The 16,920-nt window shown below is 43.4% G+C and overlaps 1 protein-coding gene, 1 long non-coding RNA gene and 1 pseudogene across 12 annotated transcripts in view; 1 reads left to right on the top strand and 2 right to left on the bottom strand.

Annotated features, from left to right (window-relative positions):
• Positions 1 to 16,920, top strand: part of LOC129525507 (uncharacterized) — an 84,780-nt gene that overhangs the window by 6,398 nt on the left and 61,462 nt on the right. The window contains exon 2 of the long non-coding RNA XR_008669861.2: positions 12,630 to 12,750. This is a non-coding gene — a long non-coding RNA (uncharacterized lncRNA). The remainder of the gene's footprint in view (positions 1 to 12,629; positions 12,751 to 16,920) is intronic.
• On the bottom strand, positions 1,537 to 16,894 carry EI24 (EI24 autophagy associated transmembrane protein). 11 transcript variants are annotated; one of them, XM_055356324.2, is made up of 13 exons: positions 16,600 to 16,779; positions 15,999 to 16,085; positions 13,627 to 13,738; positions 10,793 to 10,938; positions 10,267 to 10,395; positions 9,882 to 9,942; positions 8,623 to 8,689; positions 7,933 to 8,057; positions 7,139 to 7,258; positions 6,005 to 6,116; positions 4,899 to 5,010; positions 3,799 to 3,873; positions 1,537 to 2,691 (listed from the first exon to the last, which is right to left on the bottom strand). In XM_055356324.2, exons 3-13 carry the CDS (start codon positions 13,666 to 13,668, stop codon positions 2,529 to 2,531), a joined length of 1,152 nt encoding a protein of 383 aa, XP_055212299.1. In that variant the 5' UTR covers positions 13,669 to 13,738; positions 15,999 to 16,085; positions 16,600 to 16,779; the 3' UTR covers positions 1,537 to 2,528. The 11 variants fall into 11 exon arrangements, with proteins under 11 accessions (XP_055212299.1, XP_055212298.1, XP_018892069.1 ...); XM_055356323.2 differs by lacking the exon at positions 15,999 to 16,085 and having other exon boundaries at positions 16,600 to 16,778; XM_019036524.4 differs by lacking the exon at positions 10,267 to 10,395 and having other exon boundaries at positions 16,600 to 16,774.
• LOC115936337 (uncharacterized) lies at positions 11,383 to 11,482 on the bottom strand (annotated as a pseudogene).

Raw genomic sequence — 16,920 nt, 5'->3', positions numbered from 1 at the left:
CCCTTTTTTTCCCCCACAAAACAGAGTCTCACTCTGTCACCCAGGCTGGTGTGCAGTGGTGCGATCTTGGCTTACTGCAACCTCCACCTCCCAGGTTCAAGTGATTCTCCTGCCTCAGCCTCCCGAGTAGCTGGGAATAGAGGTGTACACCACCATGCCCAGCTAATTTTTGTATTTTTAGTAGAGACAGGGTTTCACCATGTTGGCCAGGCTGGTCTTGGATTCCTGACCTCATGATCCACCTGCCTCGAGCCTCCCAAAGTGCTGGGATTACAGGCCTGAGCCACCACGCCCAGTCTCCTTCACCCTTTTAAACCAAACTGAGATGTTTCTATTTTTTTTTCAATAGTTTATGAGATGCTTCTAAATGGTACAAATATAAATTTCAGGAAGCAAAGATGTGACTGCTTAAATAACTAAGCCTACTTTTAAAACTTAGTTTTAAGAAACTAAGCTTAAATAAGGCAATCACTTATCACTTACAACCTGATGAAATACTGAAGTCTTCTACAAACCACACCCATAGCAATCTGGAAGTAGTCTGCAATACTATTGTTAAATGACCAGAGATGTCATAGGAGAATGTTGGAAGTAAACCTTACTTTAAACCATGTCTTTTACAATTTTTTCTGCCCAAGCTGGAAAGTGTTCACTTCCAAGATGCTCACCATTTAAAAACCCTCCTTCCATCAACCGCATAAACCTTCAAACTTGGTTTACAACTCCCAGCAACAATTTTTTTTTAACCTTTTTTTTTTTTTTTTTGAGATGGAGTTTTGCTCTTCTTGTCCAGGCTTGAGTGCAATGGCATGATCTCGGCTCACTGCAACCTCTGCCTCCTGGGTTCAAGCAATTCTCCTGCCTCAGCCTTCTGAGCAGCTGGGATTACAGGCGTGTGCCACCACGCCCGGCTAATTTTTTGTATTTTTAGTAGAGACGAGATTTCACCATGCTGGCCAGGCTGGTCTTGAACTCCCAACCTCAGGTGATCCACCCGCCCCAGCCTCCCAAAGTGCTGGGATTACAGGCATGAGCCACCATGCCCGGCCTAACCTATTTTATAGTTAATAGAGACGGGGTTTTACTATGTTGCCCAGACTGGTCTCGAACTCCTGGACTCAAGTGATCCTCCTGCCTTGGCCCCTGCCAAAGTGCTGGAATCCCAGCCATCAGTTACCATGCCTGGCCCCAGCAACAATTTTTAATTCCATATTTTATCTTGCACATAGTAAAGGTCTCTGTTAACCAGATGTTTAATGGCTTCCCTCGATTAATACTCAATACACCAATATCTAGGAGGGTCTTTCTCCCTTCATGAATATACAGTAGCGATATACATATAGACTTTAGAACAAGTAATAATCTGACTCTTCTACCAAATATAAATGTGATTATAATCATATAATCCAGGCTTTCTCAGGGAACATTTTTCAGGGCTAATTTCTCAAAACTGTAACTAAATTATCCAAGACAAAGTCTTATATTCCATGAATACATTTCTCGAGATCATGATTTGCAAATTCAACCATTAGACACTTTGTGGGAAACCAGCTCACGTTTAATTGTGACATTTTAAAATTGTACAAGTATTTTGACATCTGCCCCCCACATTTAGTCTCTCAAAATGACAGGAAAACAACCAATCACAGGTTTAATACATTTACCCCTTCAGTTCCTATGTGCAGCACCCAATATTCCTTTGAAATATGAAACAGACCTGGCAGTGGCCAACAGTAAATTTCTGCCCACTGCCTCCCACCACCAACGGAGTTGAAAAGTTCAGGTTTAGTGTTGTTGCAGTGGCACTTGTCCAGAATTGGTACCTCCCCATAGTTGGGGGACTTTAAATGTACCAGTGAAAATAGCTTTTTCCCCTTCAAGGGGAAGAAAGAAAATCACTCCTCAAAACCCAGCAGATCTGGCTGTGAGGTCTTTCCTCCTATCTCATCTCTTCAGGCTTTTTTTTTTTTTTTTTTTTTTTTGCAGTGGAGCAAGAGAGACCAAAACCTAACCTGAGTTACAAGAAACAAGACAGTAATGGCTATAAAGGGAGTGACCAGGAGCAACTGGGACACTCCTTTACCTCCCATATCCAATGTATGTGTTTCACAGAAAAACAACAAAATTAACAAATTCACAAAATACAACAGCTAGAATTACAAAATCCATTCATCCAAGGGTGGTAGAAGGCAGGATGGAAAGGTGGAAGGGTAAATGGCACAGGGAGAAAAACAAAGTGTTCCAATCAGTCCAGGCACAGGGACTGCCAAATGCTAGAAAATAGCTGCAGAAAAACCTGTGGTCCTTTCAGACTCACGGTGATGTTAAAAATCCACACACTGGTGTCAGGGAACATTCTGCCTTACGTGCACCAGAGACAAAAATTTCAATTCCTCAGAGAGAAGGGAATACGCAGAGGGCCCTTGGCAGAGTGGGTCCTGCCTTCCCTGGCAGGGGGGAGGTGAACAGGGAAAAGAGCTGCCACAGCTTCTTCCAATCCCGCCCATCCCCTTTGGATGGCAGGCAACTCAGTGACCTGCAGCAGCCTTCAGTTTGGCAGGCGACGGATGCGGTGAAGGGAACTTCTCTGCAGAAGTAGAGCTGCTCAGGGCCGACTGCAGGTAGACTGTCTTGTGGAAGAGTCTGTTGCTTAAGAAGACCACCAAGGAGAAGAGGCGCAACTGGAAGAGACTAAAAGGCAAGAAAAACCCAACTTGTTAGCTCCCCAGTTACTCAAAATTATTTCCGTTGTTTGACAACTTGACATTAAATTTAAAACTACACAGGGAAAGACAAGACAAATGAAACTTGATCAAGGAAATACAGATATTAGATACATGGATGGAACAGGCAACTAAAGAATACATTGGAGCCGGGCGTGGTGCCTCATACCTGTAATCCCAGCACTTTGGGAGGCTGAAGCAGGTGGATCACTTGAGAAAAAAATTAGCAGGGCATGGTAGCATGCGCCTGCAATCCCAGCTACCCAGGAGGCTGAGGCAGGAGAATCGCTTGAACCTGGTAGGCGGAGGTTGCAGTGAGCCGAGATCACGCCACTGCACTCCAGCTTGGGTGACAGAGCGAGACTCCGTCTCAAAAAAAAAAAAGAATGCATTGGGCCCTGCTGCTGCCATGAATGTAATGCAGTCACCAGCGTTGAAGTATTGTGGCTCTTACAGGAAATAGTTATATTTTAGATTAACTTTAATTTGAGAAGTACTTTTCTATGGCTGACTTCGGGGTACAGACTTCAAGCTATGTCTGAAGGTATCATATGCTATCTGTGGTTGCAGGAAGAAGAGTTTCAAAAGAAAGTCAAATATTCCTCTTAAGATAAACAGTGAGCTGTGCTGTATAGCAAGAGCATACAAAAACCCAAAGCAGACCTAAGTCTCTAATACAAGTATCCACACTGACTTAACCAAAATTGATCAAAGATTAATTGAACTTTTCTTTGAAGTAATAAAACTTTTGGAATGCTATTATTATTGCTAAAAACTCATTTTAAAGTATATTTTACTACTGTTATCAATAAACTCATGTGGCCAGGTCATACAGCCCTCTACTTGAATATGTATAATGGGATCGGTTTTGGAAATATATATATACTCATGTGCATATATGCATGGAGAAAAGTTTGGGTTATATCCCAGAAGTGTTTCTCTCTCATTAAACCTTATATTAAGATTTTCCTACAGTAAGAATTTTTTTTTTTTTTTTTAAAGCCTCACTGACATAACTGGTGTTACAGCCCCAACCCTTTACACAGCAAAAATTTCATCACTGGCTAATACTTACTACGCTTTGCCAGGGGTCTTTGCTTCATTGGCGCTGATAATGAATAAAGGAAAGAGGATAGAGAAAAGGCAGCCACTGTTTAAAAAAAAAAAAAAGAAATAATTAGTCACCTTCATAACAGACATGACTTTGAAGAAGATATCAGAAGCTCCAAGTTCTTTTGCTTCCAGTGTAAACATTATGGCTTGATGAAACCTCAATATTTCAAACTTTTTTTTTTTTTGAGATGGAGTCGCGTTCTTGTCGCCCAGGCTGGAGTACAGTGGCAAGATCTCAACTCACCGCAACCTCCGCCTCCTGTGTTCAAGCGATTCTCCTGCCTCAGCCTCCCAAGTAGCTGGGATTACAGGTGTGTGCCACCACGTCTGGCTAATTTTTGTATTTTCAGTAGAGATGGGATTTCACCATGTTGGCCAGGCTGGTCTCGAACTCCTGACCTCAGGTGATCTGCCCACCTCAGCCTCCCAAAGTGCTGGAATTACAGGCGTGAGCCGTGGCACCCAGCCCATCAAACACATCTTTCAAAAAGAACAGAAGATTTTTCTAAGCACTGGGCATGTTTAACATTGCTGCAGGGCTGGGCATGGTAGCTCATGTCTATAATCTGAGCACTTTGGGAGGCCAAGGTGGGTGGATCACTCGACGTCAGGAGTTCAAGACCAGCCTGGCCAACATAGTGAAACCCCATCTCTACTAAAAACACAAAAATTAGCTAGGCGTGATGGTGGGCGCCTGTAATCCCAGCTACTTGGGAGGCTGAGGCAGGAGAATCAGTTAAACCCAGGAGGCGGAGGTTGCAGTGAGCTGAGATTATACCACTGCAGTCTAGCCTGGGCGACAGAGTGAGACTCTGTCTCAAAAAAAAAAAAAAAAAAAAAAAAAAAAGAATAATTGCTCCAGGAGGCAACATAGAAAAAGAATATGGGATATAGGGACATTCAGACTAGATCTTCATGCTAACAAATGTAGAAATACCCTGCAGGTCTCCTGATGGACAAATGATGATGTAGAATGCGAAACAGAACGAAGCAAACAAAAGGCACTGACTTCATGAATTTTTATTTTTACTAGTCTCCTTCAAATCCCTGTAGCCAAATTACCTGATAATATATGAGGACTGCATTGCTGTGAGAAAAGCCAAGGGCAAACCAAACCCAAAGTAGTAAGGCCAATTCCTTTCTATGTTAGACAACCGCTGGTGCATTTCAATTCCTAAAACAAGAAAGCCAATACAATTAGATATTATATTTCCTTTTAGTCAAGTGACTAAGTAACTATGGTAGACAAACCATGAGTTTTAGGTACAGATTTTATTATTATTATTATTATTATTTGAGATGGAGTCTTGCTTTGATGCCCAGGCGGGAGTGCAGTGGTGCAATCTCAGCTCACTGCAACCTCCACCTCCCGGTTTCAAGCGATTCTCCCACCTCAGCCTCCCAAGTAGCTGGGATTACAGGCGCCTGCCACCTCGCCCAGCTAATTTTTGTATTTTTGGTAGAGACAGGGTTTCACCATATTGGCCAAGCTGGTCTTGAACTCCTGACCTCAGGCGATCCACCCACCTTGGCCTCCCAAAGTGTTGGGATTACAGGTGTGAGCCACCACACCCAGCCTAGGTACAGATTTAGAACAGAGCTACAGCATATAAATTAGAAGTGTACAAATCTGATATAAAGCATGCAAAGTTTCTTAGAATTCCATAATCGTAATTTCAAAGCTGACAGGCTAAGTGAATTAAGAATTTCAGCACCAGCATCCTTTGTCAGGATTAGTCTGGAACTAAGCAAGATAGCAAATCAAAAGGATGCCATCCTGTAAGTATCAGTTAACCTCTTTCAACCACGCACACCCCGGTAAATATCTGAAGGTCTTTCTAAAACACCCCCAAAAGGATCCAGATGCTGACATCAATTTGACTTCTCTAATTTAGAGCAACTCATGCTCATTTATGCCATCTTACAACCCAGTCAGAGATATACCACGTTAAGCACCAAAAAGATAATGCCATACTACCACATCCCCCAGCCTCAAAGTTGAGAGTTAAACCCACTAAGCCGAAGGTAAGCTCCCTCTTGCCAATGAGGCTGCTTCCCTCAAAGGATTGTTTGCCAAAAGCCTGACTATGAGTAGTTTAAGAAGTCTGCTTAGCAGTAGCATTTCCAAACTGGGCCTCCATTTTCTGGATTTCTTTAGATGGACTTACCTTTATTGAACCAACGATATTCAAAGCAGTACAGTGAGTAGAGAAGGGACATATGCAGGAGACTAACCAGCTGACCGACAAGATGGATGGGAAAGAGACTCACAAACATTCCCTGAAGAACAAATATGGAAAATCTTAATCCCAAAGCCTCGGAAACCTAGCACCATTCACCTACCACTCTCCAATCACTGTCTGAGATAGCTTCCTAGCTGCTTCTCAAGTTTCTAAAAGGCCAAGTGCAGGGTGGGCACAGTGACTCATTCCTGTAATCCCAACAGTTTGGGAGGATGAGGCGGGAGGATCTCTTGAGGCCAGGAGTTAAAGACCAGACTGGGCAACATACTGAGACCCTGTCTCTACAACAAGATTTTTAAAATGAGCATGATGGCATGTGCCTGTAGTCCCAGCTACTCAGGACGCTAAGGCAGGAGGATTGCTTGAGCCCAGAGTTTGAGGCTGCAGTGAGGTATGATTGTGCCACTGTACTCCAGCCTAGGTGGCAAAATAAGACCCTGTCTTTTATTTATTTATTTATTTTTGAGACAGTTTTGCTCGTCGCCCAGGCTGGAGTGCAATGGCACGATCTCGGCTCACTACAATCTCTGCCTCCTGGGTTCAAGCGATTCTCCTGCCTCAGCTTCCCGAGTAGCTGGGATTACAAGCATGTTGCCACCACGCGCAGCTAATTTTTGTATTTTTAGTAGAGATGGGGTTTCACCATGTTGGCCAGGCTGGTCTCAAATGCCTGACCTTAGATGATCTGCCCACCTCGGCCTCCCAAAGTGCTGGGATCACAGGCATGAACTACTGCGCCCAGCCGACCCTGTCTCTTTAAAAAAAAAAAAAAAAATCAGGCATAACTATAAAAAGAAAAAAACAGTTTCCACCTGGCAGGACTGGAGAATAACCAGAGTAGCAGAAAAAAGCAGGTAAATTCATGTTTCTTATAATTTTATAATGTAATTTTAAAATTCTCATTTCTGTGGGAAAAAAAGATTTAAAAATCATTACCTCCCACCAGCATATATATAATACTCTGTATAAATATAATACTCTGTCTTTGTGAAGTTCTCTCTAGTGAAACAGTTTTTCTTTTTAATAAAGCTGCCCATATGCCCAGAAGGTCAGTCTCACCTGAATGAGGAAAAGAGCCTGCAGCAAAAGGTTGAAGAGCATGTCAGCAATTATTTTGCTGACACTAGGGAATGGGTGAGGCTTCCTCCCTGATACCTCAAATGCCAGGTCAGCTATATCCTGTAACAGAGAAAGTGTACCAAAACATGAATTAAATGGCCTTGATATACATCCCCAAAGCTAAGGCCACTGGTCTGCCACTAGAGCTGCCAGTTAAGAAAAGGCTTATTTAAAAATAAGCTGGGCACGATGGCATGTGCCTATAGTCCCAGCTACTCAGGAGGCTAAGGTAGGAGGATTGCTGCCTTATGCCGTGGCTGACGCCTATAATCCCAGCACTTTGGGAGGCCGAGGCAGGCAGATCAGCAGGTCAGGAGTTTGAGACCAGCCTGGCCAACATGGTGAAACCCTATCACTAATAAAAATACAAAAAAAATTAGCCAGGCATGGTGGCGCGTGCCTGTAGTCCCAGCTACTTGGAAGGCTGAAGCAGGAGAATTGCTTGAACCCGGGAGGCAAAGGTTGCAGTGCACTCCAGCCTGGGCGACAGAGTGAGACTGTCTCAAAAAAAAAAAAAAAGAAAAAGAAAAGGCACCAGACACCTGCCAATGAGATGCTGAGACAATAATTCCATTCTGTAAGAACACAAAGATCAGCTACTGGCTACCTGGCCAAGAAACATTAAGGCTGAAAAACAGGTCCCCCTACATGCCCACTAACTTCACAGGCTGAAACTTGTCACCTGTCAACCAATCATGCTGCGGGACCCAGACTCCATTCTGCCCTGGACCTACCTGAAACCAAATGGCATTCACCACTTTGCTAAGCACAAACAAGGGGAGCACCCAAAGAGCACTGAAAATTGACGTGAGGAAGAATTCCAGCCACGACCAAACATCTCCATGTAGTGATGGGTCACCTAAGAAAGAGGAAACGAGTTACTAGAAATGGAGAAATGGAAATCCAGAAGACCAAATGTGGAACCCCCATCTCGTGACTATTCTCTGTCTCCTCCTGGATCTTTCTAGTTCTTGCCAGCACATCACTATACCTATCTCAAAGAGTCTAACTCATAATAGACACACCACATTCTGGCGACAATTCCAATTCAAAGAAACCATAGATATGTGCTGCTGCTTGACACAAACCTGCTTACATGATGGTAACGAGATGCCACAGTGATTACCAGTACACTATTTGCAGGATACCATCTGGGTTTAAATCTCAGCTTTGCCTCTTACTAATGGTTTAACCTTGGTAACCTGCATTTCCTCATTCATGAAATGGATAGAATAACAGTACCCATTCTTAAAGGGCCTCTAGGAGAATAACGAAATATAAATTTTTAAAAAGAATAAAACAACAAAAAAGAAAATAAACAGCGAAAGCTCCTGGTACATAGGAAATGTTCAGTAAACTGAGGGAGACTGAAACATCATCTCCCACTCTGTCCCCAACAGACAAGGAGCAGGGTATACACTTACCGATAATTCGGGCTGTTACCGACTGAAGCACAGGAATAAATACTCGATAAAACAAGAGGAGACTGAACTAAAGAAAAGAAGTAATAGGGCAAACATCAAAATCCAGTCTTTAAAACAGGAGCTTCAATTTTTAGTGTAATGATTTTATAGATGGGAGTGACTTTTATAAATCAGGAGGCCTAGGCCGGGCGCAGTGGCTCATGCGCGGTGGTTCACTTTGGGAGGCCGAGGCAGGCAGATCACTTGAGGTCAGGAGTTCGAGACCAGCCTGGCCAAGATGGTGAAACCCCGTCTCTACTAAAAATACAACAATTGGTCGGGTGTGGCGGTGCACGCCTGTAATCCCAGCTACTGGGAAGGCTGAGGCAGGAGAATTGCTTGAACCCGGGAGGCAGAGGTTGCAGTGAGCCAAGATCACGCCACTGCACTCCAGCCTGAGCAACAGAGCGAGACTCCATCTCAAATACATACATAAATAAATAAATAAAATAAATCAGGAGGCCTGTAAAAGCACCAAAACTGGATCCATTTCTATTTCCCAACACTCCAATTGAGAGATACAAACTTGATATTGCCTATAAAACAATGAAACTTCTGGGGGCATACAGGAACATTTCAAGTAGTATTCAGGCCAAAATACAGGCATGTACTAAGTACACAGGAATACATATTAATTAAATTTAAAGCTAACATCTGAAAACATCTGTGAATTGTTTAGATTAAGATGTGATGAATTACTCTAAATTCTAAGTCAAAGGAAATATTTATCCATTCTTCAAAGTACCCAAATTTCAGTTAAGCCTGCACTGGGATTCTCAGTAAATGGTAGGCAATCTTTTCTGCTATAGGTTTCAATGCAAATTAATTCTTGTTGATCACTATAAGCAGAAGCAGGGAGAACCTTGTTCTTGTCTAGCCGTATCTGCCCTTCCCGAGTCCCCATAGTTGCTGTTAGCATTTTAAAATGTCTAGACAGTGTCAAGAGAGACTGCTACCTCTAATACTTGTGAATGAGTCATTTCAGAAACAAAATTCAAGTGTATATTCAGGGCTAACTGTGACGTTTGCTTACATATAAGTGTGCTTTCCTGAGTGGGAATAAAATCTCTGCAGATGCACAGACTCCTGAGTTATATTCCTAAGTGTACATCAGCAGATGAAAACTATTTGTCTCAGTGTTTCAAGAAAACAGTTCATAGCTATCAACCCAGCAACAATCTGAAGATGCTTATAAGGCACCTGGAATTTAAAGAACTTACCCAGAACACTCCACCATTCCAAGCACAACACTGGAAAATTCTACTAACAATACGTGGCTCACTGGAAAAGATCACATGTATTTAGTTTATAAAGCATAAGTTATTTCCTAATTGTCATTCAGTAGTTCATTTTATATCTTATCTTTTGTAGGGTACTATATTATTTTTCAGTGTCTCATGTTCTCCCAATGTTCTAATGTCAGTCAATGAGAAAAGACTAAAAAAATGGTCAAGCGCAGTGGCTCACGGCTGTAATCCTAACACTTTGGGAGGCCGTGGTAGGCGATCAACTGAGGTCAGGAGTTCGAGACCAGCCTGGCCAACATGGCAAAACCCTGTCTCCACTAAAGAATATAAAAAATTAGCCAGGCGTGGTGGTGCGCACCTGTACTTCCAGCCAGCCGGGACGCTGAGGCAGAAGAATTGCTTGGACCTGGGAGGCAGAGGCTGCAGTAAGCCGAGATTGCACCACGGCAATCTCAGGTGACAGCTTGGTGACAGGGCAAGAATCCGTCTCAAAAAAAAAAAAAAAAAAAGTGTATATATATGGAACCAGCTTTTAAAAGAAAAATAATTTATTTTCTAAAGTCTGATGATGGAAAAGATCAAGAGAAAGTGTGGGGCCAGGGTTCTTCTATTAATACATAAATCCACACAGGCTTCCCTAGAAGTATCTATCAAACCAAATAATATTTTGCGATTCTCTATTCAGCTTTCTGATTTAACACCATGACATTTTTAGCAAGGATTATTGTTAGACCCTAGTTTAAGTCAATGTTGTGGGGGGGAAATCACTTGCAACATTTTTCTGGGAAAAAGCACAAAAGAAATAAAATGGTACTGAAACATCAAGTCACTATGTAAGGTCTTCCCTCCCTTGGACATTTTGATATCAGGCATGCACTCCTTACCTCTCTTGCTTCCGCTCTATACTCTGGGCTCTTCTCTGTGCCAAGACACTACTTGCCCTTCTTCGACGCTGCTCCTCTCTCTTTTGCTGGATTCGAGCATCTAGCTTTGAGATGGTACAAATACCCCAGATGGAGTCTTTGATTCCCTATAGAAAAGGCTATCATTATTATTATTATTATTATTTGAGACAGGGTCTTGCTTTGTCACCCAGGCTACAGTGCAGTGACTCAATCATAGCTCACTGCAGCCTCCAACTCCTGGGTTCAAATGATCCTCCTGCCTCAGCCTCCCAAAGAGCTATGAATACAGATGTGCACCACACCTGGCTTTTAAATTTTTCTTCTGTAGCGATGGGGATCTCACCATGTTGATCAGGCTGGTTTCATACTCCTGTCCTCAAGCAATCCTCCTGCCTAAGCCTCCCAAAGGCTAAGAATTCACTCATGCATCCATCTCCCACCCACGTACTGAGTATCTTCAATAAGCTATATATTGTCATATAGAAATGCTCAAGAAGCTTATAACTTAGTAGGAAAAGCACACAAGTAAACCAAAAAATTACATTAAAGGTTTTTTTTAAAAAAAGTTTTTAAATGTGAAACATTTCATGAATTTGTGTGTCATGCACAGGAGCCATGGTAATCTCTATATTGTTCCAATTTTAGTACATGTGCTGCAGAAGCAAGCACACATAGTTTAGTAAGTGCCACAACAGATGTATGGCCCAAGTAGAGTGTTAGCACTGGGGCATTCAACTTCATGAGAAGGCAGAAAAAGTTATTCTGGAAGCAATTGCCAAGCTGGATTTAAGAATGGATAGCATTCTCGCCTACTGTTATCAGACAAAACGAATTTTAGAAATAATAGCTGGAATACAGAGAAATGGGCAAGTTGATGTATTATCTGTTAACAGGAACATAAATTGGCACAGTGTGCCTTTGATCTTTTTTTGTCTGAGTAATTTTTACTCTTAATTTTGCTTTTAACTCAGGAAACTCCAACTATCTAAGATAGTTAAGTTCAAATGGCTGAGGGCCTAGTACATGCTAGGATGATAGGATCCCCACCTCTAAGACATCTACAGTCCAGTGGGGCAGACAAACATGTAAACAGCACACTGTAGAACCAACACAGGGTTGAATTTTTTTGTTTTTTTAAACAGAGTCTTGCTCTGTCGCCCAGGCTGGAGTGCAGTGGCATGATCTCGGCTCATTGCAACCTCTACCTCCCAGGTTCAAATGATTCTCCTGCCTCAGCCTCCTGAGTAGCTGGGATTATAGGCATGTGCACCATGCCTGGCTAAATTTTTTTTGTATTTTTAGTAGAGAGGGGGTTTTGCTGTGTTAGCCAGGCTGGGAGGGTTGAAATTTTACAGCACGTGAATGGCAAGACAACAAGGTAAAGATGTTAAAAGTAGATCATATGCTGCTGGGCACGGTGGCTCATGCCTGTAATCCTAGCAATTTGGGAGGCTAAGGTGGGCAGATCACCTGAGGTCAGGAGTTCAAGACCAGCCTGGCCAACATGGTGAAACCCCGTCTCTACTAAAAATATAAAAATTAGCCAGGCGTGGTGGTGTGTGCTTGTAATCCGAGCTACCTGGGAGGTTGAGGCAGGAGAATCGCTGGAACCCAAGAAGTGGAGGTTGCAGTGAGCCGAGATTGCACCACTGCCCTCCAGCCTGGGCGACACAGTGAGACTCTGTCAAAAAAAAAAAAAAAAAAAAAAAAAAAGTAGATCATATGCATAAAGTCTTTTTAGACCTTCTAAGATACTCTTTCAATCCTCCCTCTTTTACTCAAAAGTAATAACCCTTTTACTTTCTTGCCCTGCTAGAGTGCACTGGTACCATCATAGTTCACTACTGCTTCATACTCCTGGACTCAAGCAATCCTCCCTCCTTGGTCTCCCAAAGTGCTGAGATTACAGGTGTGAGCCACCTCCCCTGGCCATAAAGGTAACCTTTTAAACTCTTCCACTAAAGAAAGAACCTCCCCACTCCAAGAATTGGCCTCTTTCATGCTAGTGGAAATATAAGAGGGGGTTACAAGTGAGACATTATTAGGCTTCAGACATACATTAAAAGTAGCAGACTTTTGTGCTATTGGTAATTTGGATGACTGGGTCCTAACCAGATCTTTATAGGGCATTTTCCTAGAGTATCCTCCTCACGTGCACAGCTTGTAGAATGGGGAGAAAAAAGGTTCTGGCAGGTGCAGTGGCTCACGCCTATAATCCCAGCACTTTGGGAAGACAAGGCGGGTGGATCACTTGAGCCCAGGAGTTTGAGACCAGCCTGGGCAACATGCCAAAACTTCGTCTCTACTTTTAACAGAAAAATTTTTAAATAAATGGAAAATTGGGGAAAAAAAAGATTCTCTAATTTAAATCTGAATTAATTAGTTTAGGTGATAGTACTGAACCAATGTTCATTTCTTAGTTGACAAATATACCACGGTTATATGTTAACATTAAGGGAAGCTGATGAAGGACATACAGGAACTCTCTGTACTACCTTATAACTTTTCTGTAAATCTAAACACATTCCAAAATAAAAAGTTAAAAAAAAAAAAAAAAGCTCTGAAGCCAAGATGACTAGGGTCCCAATACTGGAGACATCCACTGAAGAGGTCTTCCAAGCACCTGCAAGACTGTCTGCAAGATGTAGAACAATACCTATCTCTTGAGTAGTGTGGTCTAGAATAACAACCTGTAGGTAAGGAACCCAAGAAATATGATAAAAGTTCCAAAAACCCTAAAGGATTTCCTAGATGGTTCCTTCAACAAAAAAAAAAGGCCAAGAGATGAATTCCTATAAACAAGATGTACTCACTCTGGCAAGGTCCTGGAGAAAGGTTTTGACACTGTCAGCCATCTCTTCACCACCAAACTATCAACTACACACAGGAGAGAGAAGTGTCCCCAAATATCTCATCATGAAGGATCTGGAGACAGATGGAACATAATGGAGGCAAATATTTATTTTAAAGATAAGTTACTTCATGCACATTTCCACATGATGACCTCACATACTTGTAGCTCTAATAAGATAGCAGTAGATTCTAGCACTAATAGAGTGAATCAAGTGAAGCTATTCCTGTACAGCTGAAACCTAAAATCCCTATTTTTTTCTAAAACACTCACCACCCTTTCATTTTTACAAGGGGTTTTACATTTTACACCCTCTCATTTTTACATTTTACATTTTCATAATGTGCTCTTGACCAGTAACCTCCTCTGAGCCTCAATGCCCCTAACTATCCCTCCTACACATTCTAAGCACTTTTGAGGGTTTGGAGATGGAAGATAATTACATTTCAATATCTTCTTAAGCAATTTTTATGTTTGCTGGATACCTTCAAATACTTGAATGAAAATACAAGAGCAAGATAAAAGTTCTTACAAAAATTACTAAATACATGCTTCAGTCATACAGAGCCCTCGGGCACAGTAAAGTTTAAGGTATGACATGAAATTGCGTACCAAAACCTCCAAATAGGTCTTTTTTATTTTATTTTTTGAGACAGAGTCTCGCTCTTGTTGCCCAGGCTGGAGTGCAACACTGGGCTTGGCTCACTGCAACCTCCACCTCCCAGGTTCAAGTGATTCTCTTGCCTCAGCCTCCCGAGTAGCTGAGATTACAGGAACCCGCCACCACGCCCAGCTAATTTTGTGTATTTTTAGTAGAGATGGGGTTTCGCCATGTTGGCCAGGCTGATCTCAAACTCCTGATCTCAGGTGATCCATCCATCTCAGCCTCCCTAAGTGCTAGGATTACAGGCATGAGCCACCACGCCTGGCTGGTCTTTTCTGTTTTCTAACTTTAAATATATACAGATACAATTTTAATAAACATGCAATAAATAGTGGATTTTAAACTAGGCCTCAAAAAAGTTCATATGTATAAACAGTCTTTAAAACAGTAAGGCTTTCCCATTTTATTTCTCAGGTGAATGGGATATCTAGTTTTGAAAATTAAGAACTTGAGAGTTCATGTGTATAAATACTTTTAATTAATATACTATTCTCTCATTTAATCTATGGTGACTTCTAAGATGAATAGAAAACCCACTTTCAGGCATTTTTTAAGAGCCTGATATTCTAAAGTTCTCAACACTCACTAAATCAAGTTGCAGTATTCTCAGTTTAAGAGGTATGACCATAATACAAAGACAGAATTTCACAAGCAGCTTGTACAAACCTTAAATTTCAAAATATAAGCACACTTTCCCCGACCTTTAACCACTTCACCAAACTGCTCCTCATTGACTCAACTGGACTAATGCCATTCAGAACTGGAAGAGCAGGGGATATGGCAGTAGGAAGGCAATTTGCCCAACATTGTATATACCCTCTGCTCCTTAGGTCAAATCCTACACAGATAGGCTCACTTCGGATAGAAGTCTCTAGGGTAAGAAACTTCTGTTAATACTCCCACTGTTTCCTCCTGAAAACAAACACCTCAGAGTTCCAGTCGCGTAGGTACAGCCATACAGACATGTTCTCAGGGTTGAGGTGAGGGCAGCTGAGCTAGATAACTAGCAAAGGCTCAGTGATATGCACGACACTAGTTTGTAAAGACTCACAGATCCACTCCCGTAACCTGCCACTGGCTCATCTATAAATTAAGGGTACTAAACTTCTTCATAGGTTTCTTGCATCTAGTAGGGCACAACAGCATGAAAAAAACTTAAAATTCTATATAAACACAACCCCACCAAAGTGAGCCAGCTTGGAGGTTTAAGGAAGCCCATTACTTGGCCTGGATTTCTCACAGGGAACTGACAGGGAACCTGAAACATTCTGTCTCAGTCCACAACAGCTGTGTCATTTGATCCCTGGCCAGCTAACACCTGGTTTCTGCATGTACCAAGTGGCAGGACACCTCCTGAGAGTGACCTATGAAGGATAAATCACTTCACTTTTATACTTAGATCCTAACATCCTTCCTACAGGAATATTTGGTGAATTACCCAGTCTGACAAATAGCTGAGGCATGGGGAAAAATAACCTGCCACAATTTGAGAAAACACACAGACTGAATGACACAGGGGGAATCCTACAGCTGAGCTAGACAGATGAAGATGCATCTGGTTCATTTAACAGGTGAGAGAACCCAGTCTCAGAAGTTAAATGACTTGCCCAGACTGACAGCAAATGAATGGCAGCTACAGTGAAACTCAGAACCCGGTGTTCTAACGTTACCGCGGTCGAGACTTGTTTTTACTTAAGCTTTGCAATGAAGATTTTTGTTTTAACACGAGCATCCCATGGACAAATAACCTCTCAAACCTGGAAATACAAATGCCATTAAATTCCTAACAGTCATTAAAAGCTAATAAGCATCTGCTGAGACACACTTTTATTTCTAAGTCACTAAACCCAAGTCTCGGCAAACAGGAAGCTGTCGTAGCCCACTCCAGGTACAGGGAAGGTAAACATCCTCACTTCCCACGGGGCTCCACGGGCTGCCTCTGAGTCCACGGGTCCATTCAGGCCCATCTCCCCACAGCTCCTAGGCAATTCGGCAGAAAACTGGTCTCCCTAGGCACAACTGTGCACGAGGTGCGGATCACGCACGCTCCGGGTCACACAGGGAGCTAAAGATAGCTGCGCCGCACCTGGGGCAGCCTCGCCCGGGGATGTGCCCGGCCCCGTCCCGCTCCCTCCGGCCCCTTCCCGTAAGGGGTCCTCGCCGGTAGCCCCACCAACCCACGCTCAGGCCCTGCCTGCCCTGCCGGTCCCTGCCACTCAGAATGGGCGGCGCGGCGGCCCCGAGGCCTGGCTCGGCTGAGCCCGCACCTACCCGCAGCTCCGCCGCCGCGACTCCAGCCCTGCCCCTAGCCCACCGCGGGCCAGCTCCGCCGGGGCGCTTCCAGGGCCGGGGCCGCTGCGCCCGCACTGGGCATGCCCGGGCCGCACGGGGCCGCTGGGAAGTTGGGCGAGCGCGAAGAACCAGCCGGTACCACGAGGCGGGGCCCAGAGCCGAAGGGGTGGGCCGCGCGGAGCGACGGAGACTGGGAAATGTAGTCAGTCCGGGGTCCCGCCTCGCGCTGCGTGCGGGATCGTCCGGGATCGTCCGGCTCCCAACTCCGCCTGGCGGCGGAGAGGACCCCTCACCCCTCCA

This window comes from Gorilla gorilla, chromosome 9 (assembly GCF_029281585.2).
Source record: "Gorilla gorilla gorilla isolate KB3781 chromosome 9, NHGRI_mGorGor1-v2.1_pri, whole genome shotgun sequence".
Classification (NCBI taxonomy): domain Eukaryota; kingdom Metazoa; phylum Chordata; class Mammalia; order Primates; family Hominidae; genus Gorilla; species Gorilla gorilla.
This window is presented reverse-complemented; position numbering and strand designations above follow the sequence as displayed.